The sequence below is a fragment of the Pleurodeles waltl genome, chromosome 1_2 (assembly GCF_031143425.1).
Source record: "Pleurodeles waltl isolate 20211129_DDA chromosome 1_2, aPleWal1.hap1.20221129, whole genome shotgun sequence".
Taxonomy (NCBI): domain Eukaryota; kingdom Metazoa; phylum Chordata; class Amphibia; order Caudata; family Salamandridae; genus Pleurodeles; species Pleurodeles waltl.
In genome coordinates, this window is record NC_090437.1 from 335,038,711 (window position 1) to 335,059,372 (window position 20,662).

The following is a 20,662-nucleotide window of genomic DNA, read 5'->3' on the forward strand; positions in this document are numbered from 1 at the left end:
ATCATCAATAAGCTGTGGTGGCTTCCCTTTTCATCTTCCTTCTCTTTCCCCCCAGGCTCACCACTGATCCACCCATGTTCCCTCCCACTACACCATACTTACCTTGAAAGAGAATGGAAAATGAGCTCATCAATAAGCTGGTGCTGCCTACTGTAGTGTCCTCCTGACTTGCGGCACAAGCCAGCTTACATAGTTCAGCCCCATAGTAATCTTACCTTATCAGTCCCTCACTATCCCGTTCATTGGGGTTGGAGAAAGCACGATATGTTCTTGATTGGGCTTATTTTAGGGAAAGGATGTTCTGGCCCTGCTCCTTTGTATGGAGGGCATCCTTTTCTTTGATATCTTTTCACAAGATACGGCAACACACGTGGACCCTGGCTACTGCACGGGTCACCCTAGCAGCATTCCTCTTTTGGACAGGTAAGTAGGCTCTGGACTGTGTGCTTGAAGCCGACTCCTTCTTCCTCCCTTTCCTACCCATGCCCTAGAAACAGGAGCTGGCCAGATCCAATCTTGCTCTGGTTATCCAATGAACCAGTGCAAAGGTTGGATTGCCTGCGCTCGGATGCGGCTCTTCTAGGCACAAAGCCCTGCACTGCACTGTGGTGAAGTATCTGTGGCAAAAGTACACAAGGTCTCAAGATGGATTTTGAAGCAGGGTTTAGAATGTCTTGCAGGTGACCTTAAAAACTACAGAATGAACTTGTTGTCTGGAATCATGGGTGGGGCAGGGGAAGAGGGCTTTGAGGAATGGTTCAAGTATGTCCTGGTACAATGTAGCTTATGACAAGTGGTAAAATAGAATGGTGAGTTCCGATATTAGATAATCAACTAATTGATGGGATCAAAATAATTGGTCCCTGGCCCAGAAGGAATCTTCCATTTTTATCCCAGGTTTATCAGTGGGCAGTGAGGCCAGCTTTCAAGTGCCAACTTGTGCTTCTCCCTCGGTTGGAGGTCCCAGGGCGGGAATCCGTACTGTGCCCAGTGCACTTCCCTGGATTGTGTTTTGCTGAGGGCAGCATTAGCTCCCCAGTAAAAAGTGAATTTGCGATGCGCCCGACTTAGATATATTTATTCACTATCATGGCTGTGCGCAAGCCAATGGGGGCTTTTGGGATATCATTTTTGAAGTTCAATTGTGATAGTCATCGGTAGCAGATTTTGAAAATGATTGAAACAGGTGTTATGATCAATATAAGGTGTGCGTAAAAGTTTCAAGTGGCAGAAGGAGACAGCTGGTGGGCTAATTTTGGCATTGAGGGTTGTTTAGGTATTGTATATTGAAGGAAAGGAATACTGGGAGAGCAATAAAGTGTAATTGGTAGTGTCTGCTGAAGCCCAAAGAAGCACATGGAGTACTTTAGAGGCATTAATTGATAGCTATGAAAGATGTGTAGCTGTCCAAAAGTGGCATCTAAGGTCCTAGTGGGCATGTATTGATGTTGTGCTACACAGAAACGTGTATGGCTACTCACATCCAAAGAAATAAATGAATAGCAAAGGTCTTGTAAATCATCGTGCATTCACAGTTTGTGCCAGCATTTTTTGTGCATTTCTGGGCCCTCTACCTTTTGTTTGTTTTTTGGATGCTGGAATGCTTGAAACCTATACCCATTCCACTTGTTGCTCCCTTCTGTTCCTCTTCAGTTCTGCCACTTGGAGGCTGCCAGTGCACATCCCATCACGTGTGAATTGTGTTTCCTTACTCCTATTTCTGGGGCTGCTTTCATCAGTCAATGTTGGTGTTAGGCTCCTCAGAGTCTAATTTACTTTCTCATGGGTCTCAGGGCAGGGGCTTGAATGCTGACCAAATCTAGAAGCCCACAGGATTCTACTGAATGGGCACTGAAAGGTGCATAACCTTACCATGGAGAGAGGAAGATGCAAAGTTCTTTTGGGTGTGCCAAGGGACACATGATGAGTACAATGGGCAAGAGTTTCAAGTACTGAGTGTGTGATTTGTTGGTCTCGAGATTACTTTGGTTGGGTGTAAGGTAGCTAATGATTAATGAAAATGTGCTCATGTTGAGTATATGGGTTCAGCGACTCATCGGGATGTGGTTACTTTCTCTTTGTGTGCAGGACTGCCTAGCAGTCTCACAATTTTATCCTGAGTGAGCTTCCAGGGTGGGCACTTTTACCCTATAGGGTTGAACTCTTCTTTCAAGCCTTTATGAAGTATGTACATGTGGCTCTTATTTAATCAATGGCAGTGAAAATAATTATGTAACAATAAATAGTATATATATGGGTGAGTATAGTCTAATAGGCTACTTATTACAAGTATTGAGTTTGCATAGGGGCAGTGACCTCACGAAAGAGGCTCATGATGCCCATCTCTTCTCTCAACAATGGTAATAAATAACATATTACACTCTGCAAATCTGCATGTATGATTTATGACAGTGCATTTTTTCAAGTGCATTTACTTAATAAAAGGTGTTTAACCAAAAGCAAGTTGCAATTAGTTCAATGTAAGCTGTAAGGTAAAAATCACCTTAAAACGGTGCCCTCCCAATTAAAAGATCTGTTAACCTGTGTGAAGACATTGTAACATACAATCTGTGCAGGAGTAAACAGCATTTTTCACTTGTTCACTTTGCTGTACTGTCACGATAACATAGGATTGACCTTTATGCTGTGGTAATGAATATCTGAATGTACGTTTAAAATTTCAGTTGTTCTAAATGTGTTATTGGGTCATACTGATTGTCACGTCCATGTGATAAAGCGTTATTTGGAGCAAGTGTAGGTATAAAGACGAGTTCAGACATTTTTGGGCTGAGAGGATACTCTGTCCCAGTGGTGAAAGTTTACCCATTCGGCCCAATTAAAGGTTTGCCTGTCTAATTTGCAGTCAGACGGCCCTTAAATATATCAGTGATAGAGACTACTCCGGCTCCGTCACTGATATACTCCGACGATGGAGAAGGGCTGTTGAAGGTTTGGCCATTCCACAGCCCCCTATTAAGAGTGGGTGGTAATATGACCAGATTTACTATCCCTTACTGGACAGTAAGAAAGTTTAAATGGCCCCCACACCAGGGAAGAAAGCTTCCATGGTGAGGGGACTCAAGTTAAAAGTCTGGCGGGTGGTTGTTATGTTTGACAAAGCTGTCTATCAAACTTTTAACTCCTTGAAAGGAACCACTGTGACAGCAGTTCCTGTGAATGACTAGAGTTGTCCACACGTCGGTGGACTACACCTACTAAGGAATACAGGTACTACATCAAGGCGTCAGAGTATTTTACTACATTGCCCTGACGGAATAAATGCCAGACATACCATAATCCAATCTCTAAATCAGTCTCTTTATTACAAAAGTGCAAAGGTCAGCTCCCTGATTTACACTCAGGTAGGCGTTAAGTATATCAGTGACAGAGCCTACTCCTGCTCCGTCACGGACATACTCCTCTGACGGAGTAAGGGCTGGTGAAGGTTTGGTGATTCATTCGACCCCCTATTTAGAGTAGGAGGTCGAATGACCAGTTTTTGCTATCCTTTATTGCTGTGAACATCTGGTATAAGGGACAGTAAGAACATTTAAATTGCCCCAACACAATGAAAGGAAGCTCCCTGGTGAGGGGGGTCATTAGTTTTTGTTTTACAAAATTCCACTTTGAGATTGTTTTTATCAAAAAACAAAAACAAGTTAAAGTCTGACAGGCGGCCGTCATGTTTGTCAGAGCTGTCCATCAAACTTTTAACTCATTGACAGGAACCACCATGACGGCGGATGCTGTCAATGACTAGAGTTGACAAGAGGGCGAGTGGACAACTCTAAATAAGGAATACAGGTACTCCGTCACAGTGACAAAGTATTTCACTCCATTGCCCTGACGGAGAAAATATAATCCTCCGATCTCTAAATTAGTCCCTTTGTTACTATAGTGCAAACGTCAAATCCCATTACACTAACGCTGGAGGTGAGCCATCATGACCCACTCTAGGCTTCTCTGGTAAATCATGGTCCTTCCCCACACGCAACAATAGTAATAAGCAATCCTTATTTCAATCTGATCAAGAAAAGCCTGTCTTTAAACAGTGTTTTCCTGACGATCTACATTCCCATTTTATTTAACAGAAAATAAGTTAAAATAAATTGTTTTCTCATTTTTTAGGAACTTGGAAACAGCCATCATAAAGTGAGAGGTTAAGACACACAAGGGACGGAAGGAAAGCGGATAATGAAACATACGTAAAGCAGTCAGTGCTGCTAATAAAACAAACACTGCGTACAGTTCGAATTACTAGCACAGCCCTTGCTCTAAAAAGATCGTTTTCATACTGGATCTGAAACTTGCAAACAGGAAGTGAAAAACACAAAAGTGTGTGTTGGCAGATTTCCAATGCAAAACAGCCAGCTTCTCTTAACTGATTGACTTCGTGTTCTTTTAGAGTGTTTCCTTTAAGAGGCGTCAGCACTCAGCACATGCAAGACGTCAGAAACACGTTTTCTGCTTAAGAATACAATGCTCAGGAAAAAGGCAAGGGACTTCATGTCCTTTCACTTAAGGTAAACCTCTAAGTCACAATCCAAACAGACAGACAAATGAATCTTCAACTTACCAACTACTACTAGCAGAGTCCATATTATATATATTCCATTGTTGAAGCAGGTTGCATACTGACGAAATAAATACATGCATAGAGGTGGTAAAATGAAAAATAAAATGTTGCTGATCTACAAAAACAAAATAAATAATGCGTCAACATAAGCAAAAGCATGACAGCGCCAACTACAAAATGTATACATTTACAGTACGACCAAAGCAATTATTTATGCACCAATAAGAAACATATTAAAAATGTTATACCATCTTACCTGCACAGTACAGTCTGTAACTTTGGGTAAATTCACAAAGAGGTTTCATGCACCAGAAATAAATCCGAAACCCAAAAATCTGCCCCAGGGTTTCATTAATGATATACAGTAGTGGGGGATGGGTGTGACTCCACCATTTTGCGACAAACAGTGCTCTGTGGCCCTAACCTGGAGATGATACCTTTTAGATTCATGGTTTCAAATCATAAACCCCTATTATGTTCTCAAAGGAGAAGCTGATCTCCAGGACCAGGTAAGGGTGTTAGCCTGTAGTCCTCACTCAAAACTTCAGTCGTATGTTGTTCATGGTACCTGAAACGCAGATGACCTACATAGCACCAGAAATATGCGTCAAACTTATATGGGTTAACCACTATTTTTGGCACCAGCTGTACAGGACCGACTGCTGGCACCGACAAGGGCTTTCCAAGGATGGCAATTTTGCCTCCCTAGCATGTCTCATGTTTGATTTCTTCTAAAAGTAGGACGACTCAGTAGAAAAGGTGTGGCCAGGGGATCCCCAGAGTTTTTGGCGAGTGGTAACATTACATCTCCCAGGCATCTGAAACAAGTAGGTATATAAGGGAAAGAGGCATCACCATCTTGTGGTTGTCACTGGCAAGGAGTGGTAATTCAATTCATCTTAAGAAGAGCCCAAAGAGGCAGACACCTCATCCTGGTTCTTTTGTTAGTACTAATCCAAGACCCATTTCCCATTTTCTATACATTTTTAGGTCAAGCGCACAATTGCTTTCTGACCTGTTGCTATATATCTGTGGGCTTTTGACCACAACCATCTCACGCCCATCACTTTCAATCATTCATGGGCTTGCCTTTCCAAAATCCTGTGATGTCATTGGTAAATGCTTTAAGTTTGTTCCACCTCGGGGTGGTTTTGTTACTGCTTTGCGAATGACCCCCTTACATGGATAACTGCATGATTGACGATATACATCAGCATAGGTGAACAGCTTTTTTCTTATGTCTCTTCCCTTCGTGCTCCTTGGCACTCACAGCACAAACTCCATCAGTGGTACTGAAGCGCTGGTCACATTGTTCACACTGTTATCTAATCAGAGTAATTTCTTTTGGCTCTAGCCTTCACGTGCCATAGCTTTCCCAAAAACACTTATAATTAATAAATGCTTTACTAAAAAACACAGAAATCTGCAATGCGGCTCTCCGGGCACAGCAGGAGAGTTGATACTACAACATTCACTGCACTCCAGAAAACTCGACCGAAATGCTTTGCAAGAATTCTTTTTCACAACATTTTTGCCCATAACTCAGCCTATGGTGGTCCTAGGACAATGGGACCACCACCAAAACATTCAGCATGACGCACTCTTTATGTTTAGTTCATCTCTAGGTACCCCACACTAGGTTAGTGAATACCCCAAAATAATAACCCCTCCCACCATTCAGTACCTTTTTAATCTCTTTTATAACTGGAAGGTTTATTTAACAGCTGGAAGTAGTTTGTGTTCTAAGGGGCTTAGTATTGCAGTAGGCCTGCTACCCTTGAAAATATGTTGGGGAGGGGGGGATAAATACATGGCTGCACAGCATTATTTTCTTCCATTCCGATTTTGTGTTGTTATGCTCTCTAGGGGCTGTTCTGAGCATTACAGTCAACACACTTCAATATTTGCTGCACTCGTCCCATAGTGCTTTGCAGGGCATGCTTTTGCAAATAGTTTTGTTCATAACTCAGTCTGTGGTGGTCCTAGGACAATGGGACCACCTTCAAAACATTCCCCAAAACCTGCTCTGTCTAGATCATCCCTGAGTCACCACACTAGGTTAGTGGGTATCCCAAAATAATAACTTTTCCCACCATGCAGTATCTTTTTAATCTATCTCATGGCTGAAGCTTTTGTTTTACAGCTGAGAGTAATTTGTGTTTTAAGGGGTTTGTTTGTAATATAATTGCAATAAGCCTGCAAGCTCCTGAAAATGTGTAATGCACTATGCCCTCTAGATGTTAAATACATGGCTACACTGCATTAATTATGGTCATTTTCTTTTCATGTGGTTATGTCCTCGAGGGACTAACTGTATGGTTACATGACCATGTTTCTTGCAAATACTATTTTCATTGTGGTGTCCCCTTGGGGTTGTTCTGAGCATTACAGTCTAATCCCAAACATTTATTTCTGATAAAGGTTTTTATTGGGTTTATATGATAATTGTATATGTTTAATTACACTATGACTGTTTGAACACTCGTGGTATATTTGGGTGACCCTTCTAGTTATTTCTCTAGTAACTCGTCAGTGGCTGTCTTGTGTCTTTTATTTGGGAATTGTGTTAGCCAGCCAGCAACTCTGATGGTGGGCTGGTGAAAGTGGTATTCTACTGGAATTAGCATGCCAGATTTAAATTAGGATGCTAAATGACAACATTTTAATTTTTGGCTGCAGTTAGAGGAAGAGGGTAAATGGAAGTGCTTTAGTTATATGCAAGCCCACTGAAAATATGTGACAGGAAAAGACCAAATTATGAAGCAGGGTTGACTGATGTATGTAGCAAGTAAAGACAAGTTATGAATTTACAACGCCAATAGACCTGACTCAAGCAAATGCGAGACCTATTGCATTGCAAATGCCTATTAGGTCTGGTGTTAACCAAGACCTTTTGATTTCACTAAAATTAAATGTTTAATATACTTAATTGTAGGAGCTTTCAGACAGCCCTCACCATACTTTGATGTGTTGTTGTGTCCTTCACATTTTTCATCTGGCCCATACAGTATACTGCATGGAGCAGTGGCTCTGCCCACTTTAGCCACTGGATAACTTCACTGTGAGTAGAAGCATACATCCTTTTCAAAAGGAGCACATCCACACACACATTATATTTATCTTAACTGCCAGGAACTACTATGGCAATGTGTGCTGTCTGAGACCAAAATAAATGGTTGCTTTAGCGAATGTTCCTTAGATTGAAGAGGGCCAGGCGTCTTCCCCAAGAATAATGCTTTGCAAATGGTTCTGATGTTCCATGCCGAGCCCATTTTCATTGGATCGCCCCTGCGACTCTTTAGGCTCACCGATCCTGGGACCTGACTGGAGACAGAGGCTTGTTCCTGTGGACACGACCAGTAACTCACCAGTGGAGTGTATCAGTGAGTGGAGCTCTGTTGCCTTCCCCCACTGCCTCCCTTAGCCAGACTGTAAAGCTGCGTCTGTATGCACGGATCACAGCACCAATGAAGTCGCACCACTACCCATCCTCCTATCAAGTTAGAATGGTGAGTGTGTGCTGCCATCAAATTGGAGGAGCTGTGACAGCTAAGAGGGTGAAAAGCAGACTATCTGGGACTGGGGATGGCCTAATCAGGACTATATTGGCTGGTTAAAGCCCACAGGCTACTGACGAAAAGAGCCACGGAAGGCAGATTGTACCCTTGTAGGGCTGAAGACTCACTATTGCAGCTACTTACGAGTAGCACATACATGCTTTGGCTAAGGTTTTGGGCACATCTGCTGGGCCCTTGTACGGTGAGATCCTTTGGCTCGAGGTCTGCTAATTCCTTTTTGAGGCGCTTGGAGACCCGATTTAAGAAATAAGGCACTGTGAAAGGCAGACTGAGTGAGGCAACATGAGTGATAAAAAGAAAAGAAGGGGATATTTTCTCACTCCCTGGAACAGGGAGACCAGGAAGAGTGGTGGGCTCTTCTGGAGAAATAGATCTATCACCAGGTGAAGCACCCTACTCAAGTCAATTTGTGCACTTCACACAAATCTAGAAAGGAACAAAGATCGAGGCAGCAGCAGAATCACTTTAAACAATGTTAGAAGGGCTTTGAGAGAGTCAAGAATGTGGAACAAGGCCCAGAAGCAACAACGAACAGGGTGAAGACAGTGTCTCAGCTGACACAGACTGACTCCATGTTTATTGATTTAGCAACTTTGAAGGACTGTGAAATCAGCAGCATCTTAAAGTTAGATGCTCACTTGGGAATTAAAGACAACATTCAGAGATGTGCAAACCTTTGGAGCACCTGAGGGTGCCCTTGTCACTCCCCCTCTACGGGAAGAGATGGAGAAAAGACTAAGGGAACTGTTGGAATTACAGGTAGATCAAGAGCATTGAATTGTGAAACTTGCTTACCATCTCACCCTAAAGAGAGGCAGAGACAAATAATTAGCAGATAATACACCCGGATGGACAGTGATGTTGACTCTTGTCTCTGTGCAATAGAGGGAGAGGATCATTTACACAGTGATTCGCAAAAAGACTTTGAAATTTGGCAACAGCAGCTGTTATTTCCAAGATCTATACCTTGACACTGTACAGAAAACAGGAATTACTGAGGGTGCAAGATGAGATTTTGACCAAGAGCCTGGACCCCGAATGGAACAGGGTGGAAAGCATTTCGACTTTCCATGGGCGAAGTCAGAAAGCATATCTTGGAGGCCTGGCCACTGACCTCGTTACTGGTTTAAGCAGCTTTGTGTGGTTTGGGTCTCAGTGCCCTGGGTGGTATGGATGAACCAGTAGCTACTTTTCGGGGGGTTATTCCTCAGGTTTGGGGAGCGTTTCTAATTTGGATGTTTTTTAGATTGTACTGAATCTGATCTGCTGGCTTTAGTTTTCCTTTCTTCGCCAACTTGGCCTTTGGACCGCACTGGAATGTGAAGGGCTAATTGTGAGGAGTTTACCGAATACAGCTTGACGTACATTTTGAGGTTTGGTTGGGGGACGAACACATTCAGTGAACATATTTATGGGGGGTACCAACTGTACTCCAACTTATGATTGTTCATCTTGTAAACAAACAAATGTAATCATAATGAAGTTCTCCGAATACCGTGACAAAACAAAGAAACGTTCTCAAAGCCAAAATACTGGCAGCCAAAGCCAGATCTATTGGTTTTGCCAATGGCAGTTCTGTTTTTGATTCTGGTGAAGTCAGCAGACTCACTGAGATCTCCTGGAAGAAAATATTCCTCATGAACCGAATATCAGATGTGGGAGGGAGAGCTGAGAAAAAGAGAAAGCGAGTCAAGACAGGCCAAGATGTGGGTTTCTTATTCTTGCATTTGAGAGATATCTACAGGACCATCGCTCTAATACACACCTCAATTCAAAGGAAAGGGAGCATCGGCTCTAAAACTCTAGTCACAGAGAACCTTTCCCAAAACTAATATTGTAAGCAATTCTGGTCTGCACGGATCATGCAAAAAAACACAACCAGTTGTGAGGCAAACATAGAATGTGCGTGTGGCAGAGAACATGGAAGCCACACGGAGACACAACTTGACTCTCCTACAAGCTTATTGAGCAAAACTCTGGTTCCTGCTACATTTTGATGCTATCCCACCTATGACTTGTGACTGGGAGCAGCTGGACAAGAGGATACAAAATAATACATTTTCAAAGCAGACAAAGAATATTCATAGCAGTGTCAAAACAAGGTCTGGGACCACCTATATGGTTAGTACTTTGGGAGGTAGTGCAGCCAAACTGCAACCTACACTGTAAAATCATGCCTGCTCAGTTCTTGAATACTCAGCCAGGATTCCACCGATGTGCAGGTGGAAACAAAGAATGTCGGGCGTGGCTCCATGTGGATGCTCACACGGAGGACAGATTAATGCTGGGCACCCTCAGGTTGAAAAAGTCTTCCCATCCTAAAAGAATCGTACTCTTGAAAGATTCCAAGGACCGGACCTGAAATGATACACGACATATCCAACAAGCCACTTCAATCTCCACTTTTGAAAGGAACCTCAAATAACCTAAAAAAAACTTTCATCATATGGTCCCAACTATTGCATTTGTTCTTCTCAAACCCTACGCTACAAAGATGACCTTATCTTTTGGAAGATCTAAAATTACTGTTTACAACTTGTTCTTTGTTTTTCTCGCTATTATTCCTCTTCTCTGTAAATCTTTATGTCACCTCGTGACCTGGATCCTGACGCATACGTGAATAACCCACATAAATAAAGGCAGGCAGTGCCATGTTTTAAACCAATGTTAAAGGAGTCTCGTGTGCCAAACCACGAGTTACATACAGTCCGTTCACGTAGCTTGATTCCACATAACGCCTGTGGCTGAAAAGTTTAACACTAACATTCACTCATGCCTATGCTGAATGGAATGTATACAGGCTGGCAAAACGCTCAAAACTCTAGTTGACTAACGCTATTATTATGAATATCCATTATCTGCAGCACCTTCACTTCCTATTAGTCACAATTTATTACAAACCTTCAACATGTCTTCCCAATTACGTATTTAGTGACTTACGTGTATCAGTATTAAGTGTTGTTCCTCTTGGAACTGCCATCGCAACCCACAACCATTTTACTCCTTTATATACATAGAGAGAAATGCAGCAGCTTTGCATCACACAAAGGTAAGTTTTTACCAGTATTGGCCTGGAGGACAGTATCGTCCAGAAGCAACATTTTACACATGGAGTAAGTATGGTAGTCATATTGACCTCTGAGGTCCTCATTCATGAAAGACGGTTGGATTAAAATACTCACAACGTATGTTTTGGCCACTCGTGCAAACGTTCTTGAAGTAATGTCATTTAGGCTTAGTTTATTGGTGCCCGAGATCAGATAGATGCCCCATTTCATCATGGCACCGACAACTTTGTGTGCATGCGTTCCACGTGCCCCTTCCATTGTAGGCACTAGCCATACTCATTCTGCTGCATGGATTTTCTGAGTCCCCGGTAAAATATGGGCTCTCCCTTTCCACGACTAATAAGGCCTTTTATGAGGTCATTTGTTGAAATCTGGTAGCTATCTGTGGCCATCTCTGGTGGCTCATAAGGCAGCTCCCATTATGAACCTTCATATAGCACTAAGAATGCGTCAACTCCCTATGATGGGGATTTAGGGAACGTCCCGCCTCTCCAATCTAGCCCCAGAAACAAGTTTTGAGTAGAAAAGTAAGGTGATGCATTCGCTCAATTCGCAATACTATGAATGTTGTAGGCTGTCGGAACCCATTATAATGGCCCGGAGAGTGGGATCGGTGGGCTCAGCTAGGAAAACGTGGGCGGGGGTTGTGTGGTGGTTAATTAAAAAAACCTTGAGCTTCAGCAGCTTTTTTGGCTGCTCTGCTCCCTTCCAGGATATGCAACCCACCTAGCATAGTTGCTCTCCCGTTGGTTTTCTTTTATAAGCCAGGAAGAGTATGTCATCCCCCCATGTCACAGGCCCGCGAGGGAGGGGCCCCTCCAGTGAGCGTGCATACTGTTTCTGTGCTACCATCACCTTTCAACTCCTCTAATAGGCTCAACCCTCCCCCTCAGAGTAAGAGTCGTGCGTCTGTCTGGGTTCTTCTGCTCTCCCCTTGCTGTCCACAGTGTCTGATGCAACCTCAGTGGCTACACCACTATTATTTAATGCACGGAATCTCTTGTCTTTGAACATTGCAGGACTTTCTGCTAAGTTCACTGATCCTAGTTGGGTGGAGTTTGTTAAAACTTACCAGATCATTTGTCTCCAGGAAACTTGGGAAGTTAAGCACAGGTTTCTCAAGGTTATACTACCAAATTCTGCCGAGCAGAGCCCTCGGTGGCAGGGAAGGCTCAGTGGTGGTGGGGTAGTGTGGGGGGAGCTGATCATGTTAATTGCAGTGGAGTTGAGTGGGTACATCCGTGATCTGCACTGTGGGGCACAGATGTTGCAGGGGCTGCTGATTTCAATGCCAGAGCCCCGCCTTAATTACCTTTTATAATGCCAGAGTGGGCGTTTGATATGGTCACTAGTTTCTCACGCCAGAGTTTGACCCTGAATGGGCTGCGAGAGAGGGGTTCAGGGAGAGAATGAATTGTGCTTCTGGGGGATTTTAATTGTCACTTAATGTGACTTTCCCCTTGATTTTGATGTTTTAAAACCCAAGTGTTTGCTTTCCGAGGGGCTTCACATTATCCACTTGAAGGAGGGCCTCAAGCTTGGCGCAATCTTGGACTTGCACAACTTGATTTTTGCCCTGGACAATTGGCCTATTCTCCTAACCCTACCATTGTCCCTACCTTTAAGGGGAGGGGCTCTATGTCGATTATGAATTTTATTTTTGCTTCCGCTCCTTTGTTCGTTTATTTCTAAATTTACTATTATTCAAACTCCCTTTAGTGATCATAATCCCCGGAGCCTGGCCCTGGATGTTCCTATGGCTCCTCGGCCTGTGTGGGGTGAGGCTCTTAGGGGGCTTTCCATGGTGGATCAGGGTAGAAGGCTTAATTAGTCCCAGGTGAATCCTCTGTGCTTCAAAGCTTCCCTTTTTGGCAGGTCTGCTCAGCAGTTAGCTACTTGTTTGGACATAGATGCTGCAGGAAGGCAGATTTTGCAAGCATTTGATGGCATTGCTCAGGTTTCCCGCAACCAATTGACAAGAGCTACTTCCAAGACAGGTCCCGAAGTTACAAAATGGTTTGACAGCAACTGTGCGGGGTCCCTTCAGCAGCTGAAAGTGTCACTTAAACAGTCTCCTAGGGATAGGAGTCTAGTCACAGGGTGCAGGCAGGCCTATAAGAAAGCCTTATCCAGCCATAAATCTACCTTGAGGGAGCTGGCTTGGGAGGAGCTTTGTCAGGCTTGCTAGAGTGGGGGGGCAGCTCCTTCTTTTGCAAAGTGGTAAACAGGCCATGTTTTGCAGATGGCTCTGGTCCAGCATTGTGCCATCATATCCCCAAGCAAAGGACATATAAAGCACACTAGTATATTTCCTACCTTAAACACACTGCACCCTGGGGCTACCTAAGGCCTAACTTAGGGGTGCCTTACATGTAGTAAAAGGGAAGGTGGAGGCCTGGCAAGTGGGTACACTTGCCAAGTCGAATTGGCAGTTTAAAATTGCACACACAGACACTGCAATGGGAGGTCTGAGTCATGTTTACAGGGCTACTAATGTGGGTGGCACAACCAGTGCTGCAGGCCCACTAGTGGCATTTGATTTACGGGCCCTGGGCACCTCTAGTGCACTTTACTAGTAATTCAAATATGCCAATCATGGATAAACCCATCAACAGTACAATTTTTAAAGGAAGCACTTGCACTTTAGCACTGATTAGCAGTGGTAAAGTGCGCAGAGACAATAAACCTTCAAAAACAGACCTAAAAAAATAGGAGGAAGAAGGCAAAACATTTGGGGATAACCCTGCAAAAAGGGCCATTTCCACAATGTCTTTTATGCACACTGTCTTACATTTGGAAGGAAAAAAATTAGAGAAAGACAAGGGGCAATAACACTTATTTTTCTATTCTGTGTTCCCCCAAGTCTCCCGATAAAAATTGTACCTCACTTGCGTATGTAGGCCTAATGCCTGCGACAGAAAACGCAACATGGACACAGCATATTTTTACATTGAAATCTGACATGTTTTTTGGAAGGCGCCCAGCTGTGGATTTTGGCCTCTAGCTCAGCCAGCATCTAGGGAAACCTACCAAACCTGTGCATTTGTTAAAACTAGACACCTAGGGGACACCTGGGGTGACTTGTGGGGCTCTCACCAGGTTCTGTTACCCGGAATCCCTTGCAAAACTCAAAATTTGGCACAAAAACACTTTTTCCTCCTATTTTGGTGCTAGAAAGTTCTGGAATCTAAGAGGAGCCACATATTTCCTTCCACCTAGCATTCCCCCAAGTCTCCCGATAAAAATGGTACCTCACTTGTGTGGGTAGATCTAGTGCCCGCGTAAGGAAATGCCCTAAAACACTATGTGGACACATCAAAATTATCAAATACAAAGCTACCTATTTTTGAGGGGGGCGGGGCACCTGAGTTTTTGGTCCTGGGCTCAGCAGCCATATAGGGAAACCTATCAAACCCAAACATTTCTGAAAACTAGACACCTGAAGGAGTCCAGTGAGGTGTGGCTTGCGTGGATCCCCCAGTGTTTTCTTACCCAGAATCCTCAGCAAACCTAAAATTTAGCTAAAAAAAAAAAAAAAGAAAATCACATTTTCCTACATTTCTGTGTGGGATCACCGCACCGGGACAAATTTCCTAACACCCAACGTTCCCTTCAGTCTTCCTTTAAAAATGATACCTCACTTGTGTAGGTGGGCCAAGTGCCTGTGACAGGGAAGAGCCAAAAACATGGCGAAATTGTGAGGGAACCAAATTGGTTCCAAAAGGGCAGTTTGAAAAAAAAACATTTTTAGGCTGACACGTGGGGGAGAATTTTTATCAGTACAGATAAGACAATGCTGGGTGGTAGGAATTTTGTGGATTCCTGCAGATTCCGGAAGGTTACATCACAAAAATGCGGGAAAAATGTGCGATTTCCAGCAAAGTTGGAGGTTTGCAGGGCATTGTGGGTAAGAATATGGTGCAGGTGCATGTAAAGCACACCACCATGCACTCATCCCAGATGTTTCGTTTTCAGGTGTATCTATGTCTTGTGGATTTTTCTACATGGAAGTGTCCCAACTGTAGCTCTCACCATTCCAAGTGGGATGATTGAGAGTTAGACAAGCTCTCATGGCCCAAATGTAAAACCACAACACAAAATAATCAAGTGTCCTCTTGCTTGCCATGGAATAAGATGTTTTAGTGTGTGGGGGGAGAGCTGAAAGACAGTTACTCCCATCAGTTGGGGTGGGGGTATAACTATGCCCATACTGGTTGGTAGCCAACACCCCAATAGTTTTTTTTTTTTTATCCCCTGGCATCTAGTAGGTTTTCTGCCCCTCCCTCCCCAGGAGTGAATCAGTGGTAATTGCCCCATCTGCCCACCAGTGGGCAGAAGAACTTTGGCCCCACTTATCTGGGGTGGGGGTATGGCCATACCCCACCCTCTTGTTTTGAAAAAAAAAAAAAATCTTCCCTGGTCTCTGGTGGGATTTCTGCCCCCCTCGGAGGCAGATGGGCATTCAAAAAATAGCTCGATCTGCCGGCCAATAGTAATGTGCCCCCATGGGGAGTGACCCTTGCCCAAGGGGCTGCTCCGCCCAAACAAATCACACATACACACACACCAAACCTGGTGCCTAAGTGGTTTCTGCCCCCCTCCAAGGGCAGATCGGCCTAAAAGAAATAGGCCGATCTACCCCCAAGGGGGGCAGAAATGGCCTAAAGTAAATTTGACCCCCCCCCCCCCAGATGAGCGACACTTGCCTACGGGGTCGCCCCACTTGCGTGAAATTGGCGCAAAAAAAAAATCCATGGTGCCTAGTGGTTTCTGCCTCCCTTGGAGGCAGATGGGCCTAATAGAAATAGCCTGATCTGCCCCCAATGGGGGCAGAAATGTTCTAAAATAAATTTGCCCCCCAGGGGAACGACCCTTGCCTAAGGCGTCGCTCCCCTTGCCTGAAATTGCCACCAAAAAATAAAAATTCCTGGTGTCTAGAGGTTTCTGCCCTAAAATTTAATTGCCCCGCTGGGGAGCAACCCCTGCCTAAGGGGTTGCTCCCCATGTGTAAAAAAAAAAAAGAAATCCCTGGTGCCTAGTGTTTCTGCCCACCTTGGGGGCAGATCAGTCTAATTAAATTAGGCCGTTCTGCTCCCAAAGGGGAGCAGAAATTGACTAAAATAAGTCCCCCCTGCCCCCTCCACCCCAGGGAGCGACCCCTGCCTCAGGGGTCACTCCCATCTGTAAAAAAATAAAAAATAGGAAAGAATCCCTGGTGCCTAGAGGTTTCTGCCTCCCTTGGGGGCAGATCGGCCAAATTAAAATAGGACAATCTGCCACTAAGGCAGGCAGAAATGGCTTAAAATAAATTTGCTCCCCAAGGGGAGCAATCCTTGTTTAAGGGGTCGCTCCCCTTGCGTGTAACTGACATAAAAAAAATCCCTGGTGTCTAGTGGTTTCTCCCCCGATCTGCCTCCAAGAGGAGCAAAAATAGCCTAAAAACAATTTGCCCCCCACCCAGGGGAGCGAACCTTGCCTAAGGGGTCGCTCCCCACATGTAAACAATAAAATAAAAAATAAAAATAAATGATCCCTGGCGTCTAGCGGTTTCTGACCCCCTTCCCTTCCCCCCCAGGGCAGAGCCAATGCCCCGGTTGGGGGGGGGGGGTAAAAATGGCCTAAAACTAATTTGCCCCCCTGGGGAGTGGCCCTTGCCCAAGGGGCAACTCCCCTTATCCATAAATAAAAAATAAAAATCCCTGGTGTCTAGTGGGCATTTCTGCTGCCTGATCGCATCGCGATCGGGCAGCAGAAATGCAGAGAGAGGCAAAGGAAAGAAAAGCCCTTTCATTTCCTTTGGTGCCTCTCTTGCCCCGTCCACGTGATCGGAGGAGAAATGCTTTTGCATTTCTCCTCTGATCAGCGTGGATCTTCTCCGATCCGCACTGGAAACTCAGGGGGCAGCCTCTGATATCAGACGCCACAGGGAGGTCCGGGTGGGGGCAGGGGTGGAAGGGGAAGCGATTCCCTTCCATCCCTGCCCAGGTAAGTGGGGTGCTTGGCCACTGTGGGAGCGCTAGCGCTCCCCCGAGGGCCCATAGCAAGTCGTTACGTCCTGGGCACCTGAGGGGTTAAGGACTAAAATGAAGGCATGGAGGCATCTCCTGACTCAGGTTTTGAAAGCAGCTGCTCGGTGGGGGTCATGCACTCGTGGTCTACAGCTGTGATTGTACCAGTTTTTAAGAAGGGGGACAATAACAATTCTCAATGTGACCGCCCAATATCACTAATAGTTGCAGCGATAAAGGTTTTCTTAATACATTGCTGTAATGGGAAGATAAGAAAAACATAATGTGTGATGTTCAATACAGTTTTAGGTCGGGTAGATCTGCCTCTGATCAATGCTTGAACCTTTATCTTTTTTATTAATAAATACACTGTGTCCCAGTCTGAATCTTTGCATTTAGCTTTCAAGAACTTGACGTCTGCATTCAACAGGGTAAACCAAGTCAAGTTGTGGGCCTTGCTCACCAAGATGGGGATCGATCTGAATATCATGGCTCTTTTAGCTGACCTACACTCTAATACCTCTGCCTCTGTGTATTTTTCACAGGATGTTGCATGCTCCCGGTCTTTTACCACTAAAAGTGGTGTTCACCAGGGGTGTATTATTGCTCTGTTATTTTCACCTTATATGTGAACGGGCTGGAGTCCGCCCTTCTCTACGTTCATGCGAACTGCCCCAGAGTAGGTGCAAGATTCATTCGAGTTCTGTTATACGCAGATGATGCAGTCCTTATGGCCCGCACTGCCAGGGGGTTGGATCTACTTTTAGATAAGTATGATTCATTTATGGGGGATCTGAACCCGTTCGTTGAAAATCCTATGTTATGGTTGTCGGTTCGAAGTCCACCAGCGCAAAGACATTTAATGTGGCAGACCATTCCTTGGGTAAAGTCTTGGCATTTCCCTATTTGAGTGTTCAATTTGATGCAAAAAAGAACTGGAAGCCGTTAATTGAGGGCAAAAGTTCTGACTTTCTTAGAACCACTGGGTGGATTTTAGTTGGGACCTGGTCATAGAGTGCACGCCTAAACATTTAGGAGGCTAAATGTGTGTCCCAGTTATGGTATGGAAGCGAGGTGTGGGGATATGCAAACTTGGCTAAGACCCAAATTGTGGAGAATCAATTTTTACATCAAGTAGCGCAGTACCTCATTGTACCTCTGCATTCTCGGTGCACACTGAGTTTGGTATTGGTCATGAGATGGACATAGTGACCGTTAGCCCTCTTTTGTGCTGGATCAAGGACTGGACTAGGGAGGACCTGAAGTTGAATCAATTGATCCTTTCCGATTGTTTAGCCCTTGACCCGGCGCACAAAATCCCCTGGATATGTCAAACCAGCTTTTGCCTTCCTGAGGAGATTGGATATTTTTACCGACCCAAACCTGCTGTCCTCTTGTGAATTTAAATGTGTCAAGAGGTTGTTTATGGAGCTGGCACGGTTGGATAGAGAACAGCAGGAGCTGCAGAAACCCTTGGTGTGGGGACGCATGCTCCTGAAGACTGTTCAGGGCATGGAGCCTTACCTATCCAAGGTTCACCACCAGCAAGATATGTTTCTGTTAGCCAGGTTCAAGTTTAACTTGCTTCATCATTTAATGGCTTCCACATCTGGTTGGGCCTTACCTGATTGTAGGCTGCCCTGCGACAGCGACAATAGGTTATCCGCGGGACACCCTACATTTTGTTATGTTTTGTTGTTATTTCACTAGGCCCAGAAAGCAATTTTTAGTCCTCATGTTGAAGGTGTTCAATTTTCCCCAAGTAAGGACGGCTTTGGTTTATCTTCAAATGCTCCCTAATGAATCTGTGATGTTCTCTGTACTATGTTTTTTATGAGCTGCCTTGACATCCAAAAGATTGAGATCTGATTAGTTGTCTTGACATTGTTGTCCTGTGTTTTTTTTTTCTTTTTACTGACTAGCACTTTACGTGTACATTTTTATTGAGATGGTTTTATATCACATGTACTGTATTCTTTTATGGTTGTATTCGTCAACCGACTAAAGATTTTATGATGACAATAGCACTAAGAACAAAAAAAAGGTATGTAGTAAGTTTATGGTATTAAGTGATTTGTTTGAAAGAAAGATTGAGAAATACAATTAGTTTGAATCAATAAGCCCTAAAACTGATTTATTTGAAAATCATTCGACTATATGGAAAAGTATTAAAAGAAATGAATGCCTTCTACATTATTTTTTAATCATGTGGTAATAAAGGTATGTGGGTGCAGTGTCTACTATGACTGGCACATAATTAAAGTAGTATAACTTGTTGATCCTCTTTAAGAAAAATATCAGCTACACCCATTTTAATTATGGTTGTTTATTCTGCCTTAGATGTACTACAGGTTACTTCTCTGAAAACGTGCAGGAGGAAATGGTTGAGACTGAATCATTGTTACTCATAGCTGATGAAGCTGTTTCCCTGATAATTATTTGTGATTTTAATAGTGCTTGCTATCACCTATGCTGTCTTCTAGTAACTCCAGCAGTGGCAGTAGCAAATCTCAAGGGGAGGGGTGGGGACGGAGACGGAGGAAAAAAAAATATATATATATTTTATTTTTAAACGTACCTTACCGCCGTCTCTGTTTCCTGCAGTCTTGCGCTCCTCTTCCCTCCATGTGGTGTCTCAGCATTCACTGGGACACCATCACAGGTTACCCAGCAATCCTGGTGCTGCTTTCATGCTAAAGATAGCATGAATGCAGCATCAGGATTGGTGTGAGCAGCAGTGACTGCCTCTCAGACATAGCCCTGGGGCCTGTGCAGTTTCTCCAGCCCGGTTGTGTACACAGCCAGGATGCAGAAACCTATGTGCGCATGTGTGTTTCCCTGGCCTAACACGGCCAGCCAAACACATATGCATACTTAGGTGCACTCACTCCTCATCCCAAATCCCACCTCCTGTGGCCCAGCCCTGCCCCTCCCTGAACTGCTGGCTGAGCCAGCAGATAAAAAATTTAACGATAGTGGAATGATTGTTTCATTTTTCATCTCCTGGCCCTGGGCCAAGGAGGCAACGCTCCTTCGCCATAGCAAAGGAGCCGCCCCTGAGTATCTCTATAAATCACATGTGTTTTTATAGCCTGCTGCCCGGAGCTCTGTGCTCATGCCCAAACTTTGGCCTTGGGCTTCTGGAAAGGGAACTGAAACTTAAGCATACCCCTGAGCAACATGTGTCAAAGTGAAAAGAATATCTTCTCCTGCTACCATTCTCTGGCAAGAGGCCAAGAACTGTAAAATCATGAAGTCTGACATCTTGCCTGCAAAAAAGGCATTAAAGCTCACTGTGATGTTAGAGTAACTGTACTCCTGCTCGGTACTTCATTTTCTCGTGCTTTCACACTGGGGCCTTCAGCAGCCTTTAAATCCTAAGTGCATAAAAATTCCACCCCCCCTTACCTCATCTTGTTTATAAACAATCCA

General features: G+C 44.2%; 1 protein-coding gene across 1 annotated transcript in view; it reads right to left on the bottom strand.

Annotated features, from left to right (window-relative positions):
* ACER2 (alkaline ceramidase 2) overlaps positions 1–20,662 on the bottom strand; it is a 105,605-nt gene that overhangs the window by 53,583 nt on the left and 31,360 nt on the right. The window contains exon 2 of the mRNA XM_069239259.1: positions 4,577–4,691. Coding sequence (XP_069095360.1) covers positions 4,577–4,691 — 115 coding nt within the window. The remainder of the gene's footprint in view (positions 1–4,576; positions 4,692–20,662) is intronic.